Below are 13,963 nucleotides of genomic sequence, written 5' to 3' on the forward strand. Positions count from 1 at the left end.
CTAGACCCATTGTTTCCTCTGGGATCAATCTAGCCTGCAAATCCTTGGAGTCTTACAGCCGAATCAGGTCAGGACCATGGCAGAAAAAAATGACTCAGTGGGTCTGTGGGGCAGGCTAACTCTGGGCCTTACCAGACCACTGGTCAGTCATCTAGCCCTGCAGCATGCCCCAATTCTTCCCATTCCCCTAGGTGTACAGGTGCTCATTCCTGAACCTGCAAAAGCTTCCCTCTAAGTGGGAACAGGGACAGTCGCACACTTTGAGCTTTTCATTGTAAGCCCTTGATTGAAGTTTCTGTAAGAGTTAATTAGTTCTGAAGACTTCCAGAGTATAGCTAGCTTCAACTGACTTCTGCAGGTTGCTTGTTGCTTTATCCCCCACCACCCCAGCCCACTAGGCACTAACAGTATCCCCTTTAAGCAGCACTAAGCAGTAAGGAACAGAGATCAATGGCTCCATTTACCAATGCAGGGCTGGAAGCTTCTGGTTCAATATGAGTGATAAATACGAGTGATCACAATGAAAAGTAGTTAAGATCCCATAGGGAAGTGGCAACTGCTGGGCACACTGAAAAGTCTATGAATGAAAAATGTTCTCAACTGCCCCAGTGAAAAGCCCCGAAGCCTCTAGAAGAGGCTAAACCATTCCTCCTGATACTCCCCCATCAACATGGTGTCTGAGCTACAAAGAGACTAGATGGACCGCCACCTAGTGGTAGCCCAGAGTGACATACCAGCTCCCTAAATTCTTAACCCTCCTCTGGGCCTCAGATGGAAACCATATTTTCCCAAAGTTTCAAAGTTCTTATTTAAAACAGCCTGTTCTCAAGTTACAGCTAACAAACCAAAGACAGGAGACAAGAATTAGAAGGTCCCAGTTTGTTCCCAGTTTGAGTTGTGTGTGCTGCCAGGCATCTCCCGGGCAGTGCTCAGGAACCCCAAGTCTTTACTACTCCACCGGGACGGGGCCAGGGTCAGCGCAGCTGGGTACCTGCCCCAAAGAGCAGCACTCCCAAGACATAGGGAATATTATAGGGGAGGGAGGCAACATCTAGCTCAGGTGCCAAGTATTATTCCTAGTGAAGTAGAATGAGTTAGCAGAAAAGCAGTTCGTTTTCTGAGACCTCTCTAATCACTGGGAATGTAAATGATTAAACTTTGGAAGTTACTGCTAAGTCACATTGGGCTCAAACTGACAACCCCACACCACCCCGACTACTATCCTCCAGCTGAATACCACCTCTGCTTCAGCCTATGGGTGGGTGAGTGCATTGGGTTCTCTAGCAGAGGGGCTGGAAGGTATCCCCCTTAGTGCTGGGCACAGCCATAAAGGTCCAGAAGCCCTTCCTGTTCACTGGATGAGAATAAAAGGGTTTGTTTGTGCAATTCAGAGTTGCTCTTTGAAGACTCAGATGAGGTTCCAATAAAGGTGGCAGCCAGCAGTGCCTGGTAAATCAACATCTCCCTCCTCTGTAGGAATACAAGATTTTGTGAATCTCTCATGGTGATTCTGATGTGGTAAACAAAGGCAGAAGGAAATGTAGATAAAATTAAATGTCCATACAACCTGCAGCCCATTGACAAATATTTGAGGAAGGCAGAGTATAAGGTTCCTCCAGGAAGCTCCTAAATGTCCTTTTTTTTTTTTTAAATTTTTATTTATTTATGACAGAGAGAGAGAGAGAGAGAGAGAGGCAGAGACACAGGCAGAGAGAGAAGCAGGCTCCATGCACCGGGAGCCCAACGTGAGACTAGATCCTGGGTCTCCAGGATCGCGCCCTGGGCCAAAGGCAGGCGCCAAACCGCTGCGCCACCCAGGGATCCCCTCCTAAATGTCTTAATGTTAATGCCTTGCTAGTGGGAAAATCAACCTTAGTTTGACAATAGCAAGGCCTCCAGTATTAGGTGAATCTTCTTTAGCATATGAAGATCCTCTTGGAATTTCCCTTATCTTTACTTTCCCCAACCTCAAAGTATATAATCAGTTACTCCTCACAATCCAGGGGCAGCAGAGGGCAGCTGGCAGCAGCAGCAGCTCTTTCTGCCCATGGGTCCTATCCCCCGGCATTAATAAAACCACCATTCTGTACGAAAGACATCTTAAGAATTCTTTCTTGGCCATCAGCTCCAGATCTCACCCCACTAAACCTCCCCTATACATATTCAAAAACTACATCAGTTCTACCTGCTAGACTGATCACATTAACCAAGCCACTTGAAGACACTAAGGCATGCCACCTTACGATTATCCATTTTGAAAGAGTCAGAACTCCTTGGGAACTGGAGCTTCTGGGCCTGCTGGGGGTCTCCTGAGACTTAAAAAGGGACAAAAGAAAGGAGCAGGCAGCCGTGTATGGCCAGGAGGGCTACTCCTAGAAGGCAGATCTTGGCCTCCTCCCATCCTGGAGCCACCCTCCCTTTACAGCTGGGATAAGAAAGGAACAAGAGCAGCAGGCTAACTGGAGTCATGTTCAGACACAGAGCCACAATGAACTGTGTCCCCTATACCAAGCATCTGAGGGCAACACCTTCCCTTAGGTGTGGTTGGGCTATCTGTGGTTTGCCTAAGTGAAGGAGGTAGAAGATAACGAAGAGGTGAAAAAGAGAAACAAATTACAGTTCTTTGCCTGCCCCTCAGTGACCATTTACTGCACTGAATTAGGCAGATCAAGGCCAGAAGAGGCATTTTTCTGCCACCAAGAGCAATGGGATAAGTTGGAGGCCTGAACAAGGTCACAGAAACTTAAAGGATGGGCCAGTCCCATTGGATGACTCAGACTGGTGAGAGCAGCCAGGTCCAACCAGGAGAGGAGATTGCCTGGCGGGGGGGGGGGGGGGGGGGGGGGGGGATCTTGCAGGGCAGGCTGTAGGAATGTGCTGGAAGGAAACTGGCCGGAAAGCTAAATGCAGATACATTCTCAGAACTCTGAGCACAATACCCCTGGAAAGCTGGCTTCTGCAGACTGCATGAAGTAGAACAAGCAAAGACTTAGACTGGGAGAAATCTGAGCTGGCATTTCCAGCTCTATGACCCTGGGGAATTTCACCTACCCACCCTCAACTCCATTGGTCGTCTCTCTCATAGCAATGTTGTGAGGACCAACTTCTTTTTATTTTATTTATTTAGTGTGCGTGTGTGTAGAGTGGGGGACAAGATCTTAAGCAGGCTCCATACCCACCATGGAGCCCAACACGTCACTCAATCCCACGACCCTGAGATCACGACCTGAACTGAAATCAAGAGTCGACATTTAACTAACTGAGCGACCCAGGCACTCCAAGGACCAAACTTTGAGTCTGAAAGACTAACTCACTATATAAACGGGGGTTAGCACCTATGCTGAAAAGGTGCACACAGCAGGCCCAAGGCTGCTACCTCTGAAGGGCCTGCTTGTAAGGTGGGCCCTCAGGTAGCATCTGGGAACTTGACAATCAGAGCGTTCCCAGTTAACAGTGAACTGTGGTCCATTGTGCCTAGACTATTTGTGCAAATAATATGGTAAGGTGAATATGTGCTTTCTTTCTAAGATTCTGGAATTTGGTATGTGTTAAGGAGAGGGTACCCATGTGACCGGCCCCAATAAAAATCTCGGGTGCCAACTCTCTAATGGGCTTTCTTGGACAGAATCATCACACGCATGTTGCTGCATTTCCGTTGCTATAATAAATCTCAGCCATGAGTACAACTATATGCTGAGTCCTGTGGGTCCCTCTAGCAAATCTCCAAATATGGGGGTCTTGGGGACTCCCATACAGAATCAATATTATATAGCTGCACCTAGCATGAGCTAATAGAGATCCTTACCCACTTTAAGAAAGCCTGCTGTCACCACCTAGTTAGAAGCAAAGTTATAGACAGAAGATGGGATTGGGCCAGCAACCCAGGAAAGAGCCCTGAGCCTGAAAAAGGGGAGGCAAGGGCTGGGGGTGCTTCCTTTAAACCCACTGGGAGCCAGTCATTGTGGTGGTGCTCACTCTGTCTTCCTCATTTCCTTTCTTCATCATTGCAACAGTATCATTATCCCTATTTTTTAGATAGAGAAATTCAGGCACAGAGAGACTAAGTAACTAGCCTGAGATCACATAGCTGGCCAGAGAAGACTGGCTGGCTGCAGAAAGTGCAGAGTCCTGGCTCTTCCCAGCACCCACACTGCCTGCCTCACTGCCACTCCCTCCGTTTGTTGGGTGGTTTGGCTGGCCCTTATCCTTTCTCTGCCAAGCAAGTCATGAAAAGTTTTCTGCAAAACTAGAGCAGGAAGAGAAACATGGCATTTAGACCAAATGACCCTTCTTATCTACATTTTATATTTTTTGAAGCACCACAAAACCCACCATTTTGCTACTCTCAGGACCACCATGTGCTGGGCTGCCTGGCAATGCCCTCCTCTCTGACAAGGACAATGAGGCCCAGCACAGGCTAGGTGACTACACAAGGGCAGGACTTGAGCCAAGGCTTTCTTCCACATAGTCCAGTGCCCAACACCTAGAAGGAATGCAGGAAATACCTACTGGCTGCAGGAATGATGACTGAATACAAAATAAAAATGGGCTCAACAGGAAACAAGAGGTCCAGTCTCTCAATCTTCTTTCAAATTGTTTTTCTTTAGAAGCACCTTGGTGGCTCAGCTGGTTACACATCTGACTCTTGATTTCGGCTCAGGTCATGATCTCAGAGCTGCATGAGGTAAAATCAAGCAGACTCCCCACAGAGCTCAGGCTCTGTAACAGGCTCCACATTCAGTGGGGAGTCTGCTTGAGGATTCTCTCTCCCTCCCCACCCCTGGCTCATGTTTGTGTTCTCTCCCTGTCTCAAATAACAAAAAAAAATCTTTTTAAAAAATAAAATAAATCATTTTTCTTTAAAAGCATATGCATAGGGGCACCGGGGGTGGCTCAGTCAGTTAAGTGTCCAACTCTTATTAAAGATAATGTATGTAAAACATTCATCACATTGCCTGCTATGTGGTAGGCAATTAATTAATGGTGACTATCATAATGTGTTTCAGAAGTAAATAGTTGCAAATGGAAAAAAAAAAGTGTCCAACTCTGGTCTCAGCTCAGGTCTTGATCTCAGGGTCATGAGTTCAAACCTCATGTTGAGCTCCACACCCAGTGTGGAGCCTACTTAAAAAACAAACATACATATATACATAGTACTGACCAGTCAACAAAGAACTCCAAGTAGCCTTCATTTGGTTTCTCCAGCTTTGGCGTCCCCATTTCTGCTTTCACTCCCACCAAGATGTCTGTGTGACCCTGCAGAGACACACAAGAAGGGTCCTCACTCAGGGCAGGTAGCTAGATACCCAACCACCTCCCTTCTCTCACAGACTATGCCCCTGGGGGACCATTTTAGGAGCAGCGCATAGGAACTTGGGAAGTGGCCCTTTGAAAAGGTAAAGGGTCCTTCAGACCTAGACAGACACCCTCCCAGAGTTTGGCTTGGGTCTTGGATTCCCTAGAAAAATATGCCTCCCAAAGCCCAGAGGAGTCTGCAGCTGGCTCTCTAGGGCCTGCCGATCCTCCCCATGGGCATGAACTATAGCCACAGTACTTACTAGTTTGACTCTGGCCGACCCACTGGTGTTAGACACCACGTCAGTTTCTACTTCAACACATCGGTAGTCCTCACAGCCACGGCCATCCACACGGAGGTCTTCCTAAAGTGCAAGAACCACAACTGTAATACAACCACAACCAAACCACCAACAGATTACTAAACTCATTCATGCCATTTCTCCCAGGAGAACTAGGCATTACAGCATCCCGTTCTCAGTGAATCATCCAAAATTCTATCCTTATAGCTAGGAACAACATTACTATTTTACACAGGAGGAAATGAAGACTCAGAGATGTAAAGCAGTGTATCTGAGGTCCCACAGCTGGTGACACAGACCAAAGGTGGGCTTCCACCCAGGCATGGCAAAGTGCAAAGTCCGTACTACATCCCCCCTATACCGAAAAGGCACACAAAACAGACAAAATCTGAACAAGAGACAAAATAAGCTGCCTCTTTCCAAATCTGCCATGCCAAAATTGCACCAGGAAGTATGTATTGTCAGAGCTACGGGTACAACTGTCTCAGCTGTAGCCCTCCTGCCCCCTAAACTCAACAAAATCCACTCTGCGGACAGACAAAAATAACTAGCCATTATCTTCTAAGCCAGGCATTCTCTAGAATAGGGACAGCACACTTAGGCCCGAGGGCCACCTGCTTCTCTGAAATGTTTTCCTGGAACACAGCCACGCCTGTTCCTTGAGGCAATCTAGCTGCTTTCACACTCAATGATTGTGACGCAGATCTTATAACCTGAAAGCCCCAAATCTTATCTAGCCCTTCACGGAAAAGTTTGTCGACTCCTGCTGCAGAAGATAGATTTCAGAGTGGTCTACGATACTACGTATCCCTTGTCCCCTTTTATTTACTTCTTCCATTAGTTACTTATACCAATATAACTCACAGATCTCTGTTTTATGCTGTAGTTATAATCCAATACTGTCATTATTTATCCTGCTGCTCAAAGTGTTCCAGATCTGGCCACTGGGAGTTCCTTTGGGTTGGTTCCTACATTCTTTTGACATGCCTGCAACCTTTTTTGAGAACATCTTTACTTCTGACAAGATGTTCCAGCCTCTTGAATTTTTCCCTGCCCCAGCCCTGGGATTAGCCCTTCTTCTGAGGAGTCATGATTCCTTTCATTGAAGAACAGTGCTTTAAAATCCAGGATCTGATTGCTAAGTAAGTTCATTGCCACTGGGATATCATTGCTTCCAGAACTTCTCTGCAAAGGGAACTAGGTAACACTGATGTACACTAACCCACACAGCTGTAATTCTTTCTATGTCCATCCACGTAATAATTATATCTACACACCTATTATATCCACATAACTATTACAAGGCCATGTGTTCACACTGATAAGTTGGTTCTAACCTTCCTCCTCCTATTTGTAACTTCTTTCTCAGAAAGGGAGAAACCTGGCTCTCATTATCCACAATGTATTTATGTATTTGTGAAATCTTGAGAAACAAATTTACTAATGGAGGACAGTACTTGGGTCCAGTTCTTTTGTCTTTAGCCTTACAGTCCCATCTGGAACCCTGTTTCCTGGTGTCTTCCCCAACCTTCAGTTTGGCTCTTCTATTCCTCTGCACCCCTGTGAGGTTCTAGTGCTGTCAGTGCTCCAGTGTGGCTACTTTTAATCATTTATTTACTTTTTGGGTACGTGGACTTATCGCCATGACTCTTTTGCTCAAAGTTATCAGAAAAGGTGTGCTCAGGGAAAGGCCACTCTTCCCTCAGCCCTATTTACATGCCCTCCTTCTTTCTAGCTCTTTCCCAGCCACCCCAGGCAGTCTGTTTAATTGCTGGTTCATCATTCCCGTACTTCCTTTGCATAATCGAGCAGATATGTGAATATTTTTTATACCCGCTTCTTTCTTACATGAAGAGAAGCATACTAGAGATACTGTTTTATACTTTGCTACTTCTGCTTTTTTTTTTTTAAACACTTAAGAATACATATGCAGGAAATCACTACACATCAGCTCATGGAGATCTTCCTCATTTTTTGTAAACATTTTTTCAAAGCATTTTTTTCTTTCAGAAAAAGACTCAGCTTCATCAGATTCTCAAAGGGGTTAATGCTCCTCAAAATGTTTAAAAACACTGTTCTAAGCTATGTGTCACAAATTTATCTTTAAACTGCCTGGCTCACTGCATATATGACTGACTTTTGATTTTGAGATACTGAAATCCAGCAAAGCACACCATTTGCCCAGCTCCAACCTTCTCTGTTCCTACTCTTCCCCATCCCAACTCCTGTTAATGCAGAGAAAATAAACATTACAGGTCAGCTTGAAGTCCCTTTGCTGCTCATCCAATCCCCAGGCCATCCCCTCCCTGGAGGCAGTCCCCATCTTGAGTCTGGGGAGATCTGTACTTAAAAAGCAACAGAATTTCAAGTCTAGGAAATGAACTCCAAGGACCAACTCCATAAAGTGATCTCTCTTCACTGGAGGATCCCCAAACTATGTAACTATCTCTTTAACAACTCACCCATAGAACAGGAAAGGCTTCTTCCTAGGTCAATCTCTGATGCCCCATCCCCCAGTAGTGCCCTGTGAGGAATGTGAAAACAGGGCCCAGAAATATCATTCACAAAGACCTCCTTCCTGCCTGAGTCGCAGGTCAGGTGTATATGCGTGAGCAATCACTAGGAGTATTAGTCATGGGCTCCAGGCCTGGTCCTGCCATACCTAGCTGCTTGACCGAGGACAAAATGCTCAGACTAGTTTCCTCCTTTGTTGAAAGATGGACATTGAATTAGAAGGCCTCAAAGGTACTTTTCTAATTCTACAGATCTATAAGTTAAAACAGCCACAATTATTTGCAAAAACAAATAGCAGCTACTCTCTAACGTGCAATTACTTTACTTGGGATACTGTGCTAGGAATGCTACACAGTTGACACATTTACTCTCAAAATAACCCTGTAAGATAGCTTTTTGTTGTTGTTGTTGTTCCTCTTTACAAATGAGGAAAGAGGTTGAAAGACTCTAAACGTCTGGGCTCAGGTCACATAGCCAGTAAGGAGCACTTTAATTCCAAGCCAGAATTCCACATGCTTCCCTGCATTCTCACTGTGCAACAGGAGACAGACAGTGCAGGCCTCCCTCAAAGGGTGAACGGCTGGCTCCACCAGTTGGTCCTAATGATGGAGAAAACAATTCTGAATGCAAGGAGGCCATGAGGTAACAGGGCTTCCGACCACAGCTTTAAAATACCACTTATCTGGAAAGATCTAGTCACAACCCTTTGTAGTGATAACCCCCTTGTTCCAAGAGGGGGCTGGGAGGGGTAAAAAAAAAAAAAAAAAAAAAAAAAACACAGGCCATTAAAATCACTCTCTGCTCCCTGGCAAAGGCTCACTGGGAAAGGCTCAGGTGACAAGTAAAGAGAAAAATCTACAAATTTCCCTTTCCAAGGATGCGGAGTATGTATTTTTTTCATAGAAAAAAAGCACCCAAGAGAATGGGAGGAAAACCAAAACCAAACTAAACCAAAACAAAACAAAAAAACACAACAAATTAGTCCATGAATCACTGCACTCAGAATTTTTTTTTTTTAATCCAGCTTTCCTCATAAAAGGCTTAAAAATTACCCAAACCTGCTTGGTCTGGCTCAGAGCCAGACATCTTACCAAAATGTTTATTTACCAGTAGTACTCAGAAGCAAAGGAATGAATCCATGTGTGAACATTTAAACAGGGGCTGCCCTGCAGTGAAAGCTCCATCCAACAAATCAACAGAGATGTCAAAAAGTGATGGACAACACCATGGAGTGGCAAATGTAATCTTTTTTTTTTTTTTTTTTAAGATTTATTTATTTAAGAGAGAGAGAGCATGCTTGTGAGAGGGGCAGAGGAAGAGAGAGAGAATCCCAAGCAGAATCCCCACTGAGCATGGAGCCTGATGTGGGGCTCCATCTCACAACCCCAAGATCACAACCTGAGCCAAAACCAAGATTTGGACGCTCAACCGACTGAGCCACCCAGGTACCCCCATCCTCTACATAAATCTCTCCTGTCACATACCAGCTTTGTGCCCTTGTGCAAGTTAGTTTCTAACAGCTTGGAGTCCATCTCTTTGTCTAGAAAGCAGGAATCACTCCACCTCATAGAAATATAGAAGAATCCAAAAGCCAGGAATCATTTAGGGGACCCTCAGCACAGTGCAGCACACAGAAGTACCCCCTGCACAGTTTCCTTCTCCTGCTTCTGGGGCTAGGATCAGCTCACCAAATCCTCGAAAACAACCCTGCAGAGAGCTTATCAATGAGGTAGGTCACTGAGGTGCCTGTGGCAGAGTGGAAGTAACCCAGTCCTATCACTCACTAAAGGAAGCTAACAAGTTGGCTCTACTAACATAACACACTTGGGAGAATTTAGACCCTGGCCTTGGCAGTGATGCTAACCCTCCATTACCTCTCTCTGATATGTCCAACACCTCACACCTGCTACAGAACGGAGACTAGGATGCTTCACCTACTAGAACGCAACTCCAGTTAGGAGAAGGACCACATCAAATAAAGTTCTACAGACCCTGGCCCAAGTCACAGAAGGGAAAACCAGATGCCAATCCTCATTCATCTTCCAAGCGTATTGAGTAGTCTGCATTTCCTTTCAAGGATGTGATTCTGTTCACCTTGCAAACTGCTGGGGTGCAGGCTCTTTGTGCCATGGGCTTGCAAATGGAAAGGGCACGGGGCTCAAAATCAAGAGTCCTGGGGGCTCACTCCAGCTCTGCATGGCCAGGTTGAACGGCTGAGTATAGACTACTTGGTTTTATAGCTAACAACTCCAATCTCAGCCCCATTCCTGCTCTTTTGCACTGTTCTGCTAACAGAGCTTACAATGAAAGCTAGAGCCACAGAAAAGAAACCGAAACTGTGAGCTGAGCTACCCTCCCTTCAATTGCCAGGAAAAATTCCATAAAATGGCTTTGATAAGGCCTCGGGGGAAGCCTCTTGGTGGGGCTAATCCACTGCCAGGGTCTGATCTGAACTTATGAAGGCCAGTTTAATATCCAGGCCATGGCCACAGCACCATTAAGCAGACCTCTGGAAAGCCTAGTGTGCGTCCAGCTCCACTGAAGCCACATGACTCAGTCACTGCCTACCTCCAACAGCCAGAGCCAGTGGTAGGTACACAAGCCCAAGCATACAATCCAGAGAGCAACCAGCTTCTCTGGCATGAAACTGTCTTTCTCCTTGGAATCTGATCTCTGACCTGGAAAATACTTGAGAAGGGAGTGAAAGAGGAACTGACCAGTGAGGTTGGAGGGAGGCTGGAGAGGCCACATAGAAGAAAGGTATGGGGGTTGGTGGGGGGCAAGCAGTGGAGACAGATTTACCAAGATGAAGGGAAGTTGGATGGCAAACGCTGCAAAGAGATATACTTCAGGAGAAGTGGATGTGTCACCATAGATATAAAGACAAGCAGTCACACAAACCACGTGATTCACTGCGGAGCCCATGAGATGCAGTACCCTGGAGCAGCCTTGGGACTTTCTAGCCCTTGCAACAAATCCCCTTTTTCTTGAGATAATTTAATAATCTCTGGTCCTCAACAGCCACAGGCTGTTGGCAGTCACTGTGAAGGCTGGGAATATAATATGCATGGTTCAGCACAAAGCCATACTTCTGATGGAAAAAACAAACTTGACAAGGAGACAACATCTCTTTAGGGTTGATCACATGCCAAGTGCTCTATATTTCCTCATTATGTCATTCCTCACGAGCCCATTTTGCCCCCCAAATGGATACAGTCTCATTTTACCAGAGTGAGCTAGATGGGAAACTCAGGTAAAATCCCTCAGTGAATGGTGTAGCTGGGAAAGGAGCTCAGTCTGGTTCACAGTGGAAGACCATATGACCCCAAGTAGGCAGAAGCAGAGACTCCAAAGCAGACTCTCAGCTGGGCCAGGCCAGTGGTCTGCCCGTAAGCCAGCGTCTGCTGGCAGCATCAAAATCTCCCAACACTGGGCAGCCCCAGTGGCCCAGTGGTTTAGTGCCGCCTTCAGCCCAGGGTGTGATCCTGGGGGCCCGGGATACAGTTCCACATTGAGCTCCCTGCATGGAGCTTGCTTCTCCCTCTGCCTGTGTCTCTGCCTCTCTCTCTTTCTCTCTGTGTGTCTCTCATGAATAAATAAATAAATAAATAAAATCTTTATTATTTTTTTTATTTTTTTTATTTTTTATTTTTTTTATTTTTTTTATTTATTTATGATAGTCACAGAGAGAGAGAGAGAGAGGCAGAGACACAGGCAGAGGGAGAAGCAGGCTCCATGCACCGGGAGCCTGATGTGGGATTCGATCCCGGGTCTCCAGGATCGCGCCCTGGGCCAAAGGCAGGCGCCAAACCGCTGCGCCACCCAGGGATCCCTATTATTTTTTTTAAATAACATCTTTAAAAGAAAAAAAAAAGAGAATGGATCTGAGGAAGTGGGACAGGATAAATGGAAAGGTTGATCAATCAGAATTCTTAGTAGATGATTGGATTGGTTTCCCTGTCACCCTTAGAAGGCTGAGATGTCCTACTCTTGTTAGGTATATATTATATTATAATTTTTATGTCATTGAATCTTTGAAACTGGCTTGAAGGTAAACATTATTATCTCTACATTGCAGACAAAGAACTGAGCTCAGACAGGGTAAGTCACTTGTCCAAGGTCACACAGAGAGTGCGTAATGGAGTGGGGACAGAAATCCAGATCTGATTGCAGAGCCCGTCCTCGACTTTCATGCTGCTTTCCTACTGCAGTGAAAGCCATTGTCTTATGGTCCTTAAATAGAGATCCCAAAGCAAAGGCCAAAGAGAATCCCCTTTTCTACTTCTCTTTCTTTCTCTTTCCTCTGGAATCCTATGAGCAAATAGGAAAGAGGAAGGGAAATTCTGGATACCACCACCATCACCACCACCGCCCCCCTTCCTCCCCATACCATTTTCAAGACTTTATTTTTTTATTTTTTATTTTTCATTTTCGAGACTTTAAATAGTGCATGGTATATACTGTATTGTTAACCCAGGGATTGGAGCCTGGGAATGGACATTTTCATAAAGTGTTGGGAGATTTTTTTTTTATTTTATTTATTTATTCATGAGAGACATACACAGAGAGCATAAGTATGCTGAGAGCTCATCTCAAATGCTATTTCCCTAGGGAAGTCTCCCCTGACTTACTGGACCAGATCAGGTCCCTGATTTTTCTCCTTCACAGCTATCAGTACAATTTTACATACAAACACATATACAGATCTGTAATTTCTGTCTCTTCCTTCTAGCATGGGAGCTCCATATAAGTAGGCAGGCTCCTTCCTATCTGTGAGTCCAGCTTAATTCTAGGTTGAATGAATGAACACAGAGTCCTGAAAACACACAGAGGAAGACCTGACATGGATTAAAGGGAGCAATTCCACATCCTTAGGGAAGCCTTCAGAGCATCACAGGCCCCAATATTGTAGAACTCCTTTGACTTCTACTAACTCTACCACTCCCTTTGCATATATGTTACTTTGCCTTTTCTAGTACTTATTCATCTTTGAAATAATAAAAGAATAAACGGCTGATGGAAAGGGAAGCTGAATTTGAGCATACTGGACCAAAAGCGAAAGAAAAGAGGGGCACCTGGGTGGCTCAGTGGGTTGAGCGTCTGCCTTTGGCTCAGGGTGTGATTCCGGGGTCCTGGGATCGAATCCCGCATCCGGCTCCCTGCGAGGAGCCTGCTTCTCCCTCTGCCTGTGTCTCTGCCTCTCACGAACAAACAAATAATATCTTCTTAAAAAAATAGGGATCCCTGGGTGGCGCAGCGGTTTGGCGCCTGCCTTTGGCCCAGGGCGCGATCCTGGAGACCCGGGATCGAGTCCCACGTCGGGCTCCCGGTGCATGGAGCCTGCTTCTCCCTCTGCCTGTGTCTCTGCCTCTCTCTCTCTCTGTGACTATCATAAATAAATGAAAATTTAAAAAAAAAATTAAAAAAAAAATAAAAATAAAAATAAATAAAAGCGAAAGAAAGACACAAAATGATTAGGTTTCTAGGGGCAAGAACCGAATGCCGGTTAGACTTCACCAAGAGGTCTGGGACGGTCTCTAACCTGGGTAGAGTACAGACAAGGACACACACACACACACACACGGCTTCCTTTGGGAGTTCATTACGACCCGACATCCTCCAAGTCTTGCTCCGGTGTGGTCAAGTCTAGGGGCTGAAGACCACGGAAGATCTGAACACAGTTACAGCTGCCTCTGAATCTTTACTTCTGCACCGTAGAACTAAGTGCCACCGGTATAGGGCCGCTTTCTACGGATCTTTTCCCCTTTATTTGTAAGGAAATGTGCATTTTCAAAGCGCCCTCACATCAGTGTCCTCTCTCCCTGCGGTTCCCAACCACGAGGTAGGGAACA

At 45.7% G+C, this 13,963-nt stretch overlaps 1 protein-coding gene across 1 annotated transcript in view; it reads right to left on the bottom strand.

Annotated features, from left to right (window-relative positions):
- Positions 1-13,963, bottom strand: part of EXOSC7 (exosome component 7) — a 35,726-nt gene that overhangs the window by 21,243 nt on the left and 520 nt on the right. The window contains exons 2-3 of the mRNA XM_072786537.1: positions 5,559-5,660; positions 5,162-5,256 (exon numbers count right to left, since the gene is read on the bottom strand). Of these exons, the coding sequence (XP_072642638.1) occupies positions 5,162-5,256; positions 5,559-5,660 (197 nt within the window). The remainder of the gene's footprint in view (positions 1-5,161; positions 5,257-5,558; positions 5,661-13,963) is intronic.

Source organism: Canis lupus, chromosome 19 (assembly GCF_048164855.1).
Source record: "Canis lupus baileyi chromosome 19, mCanLup2.hap1, whole genome shotgun sequence".
NCBI lineage: Eukaryota > Metazoa > Chordata > Mammalia > Carnivora > Canidae > Canis > Canis lupus.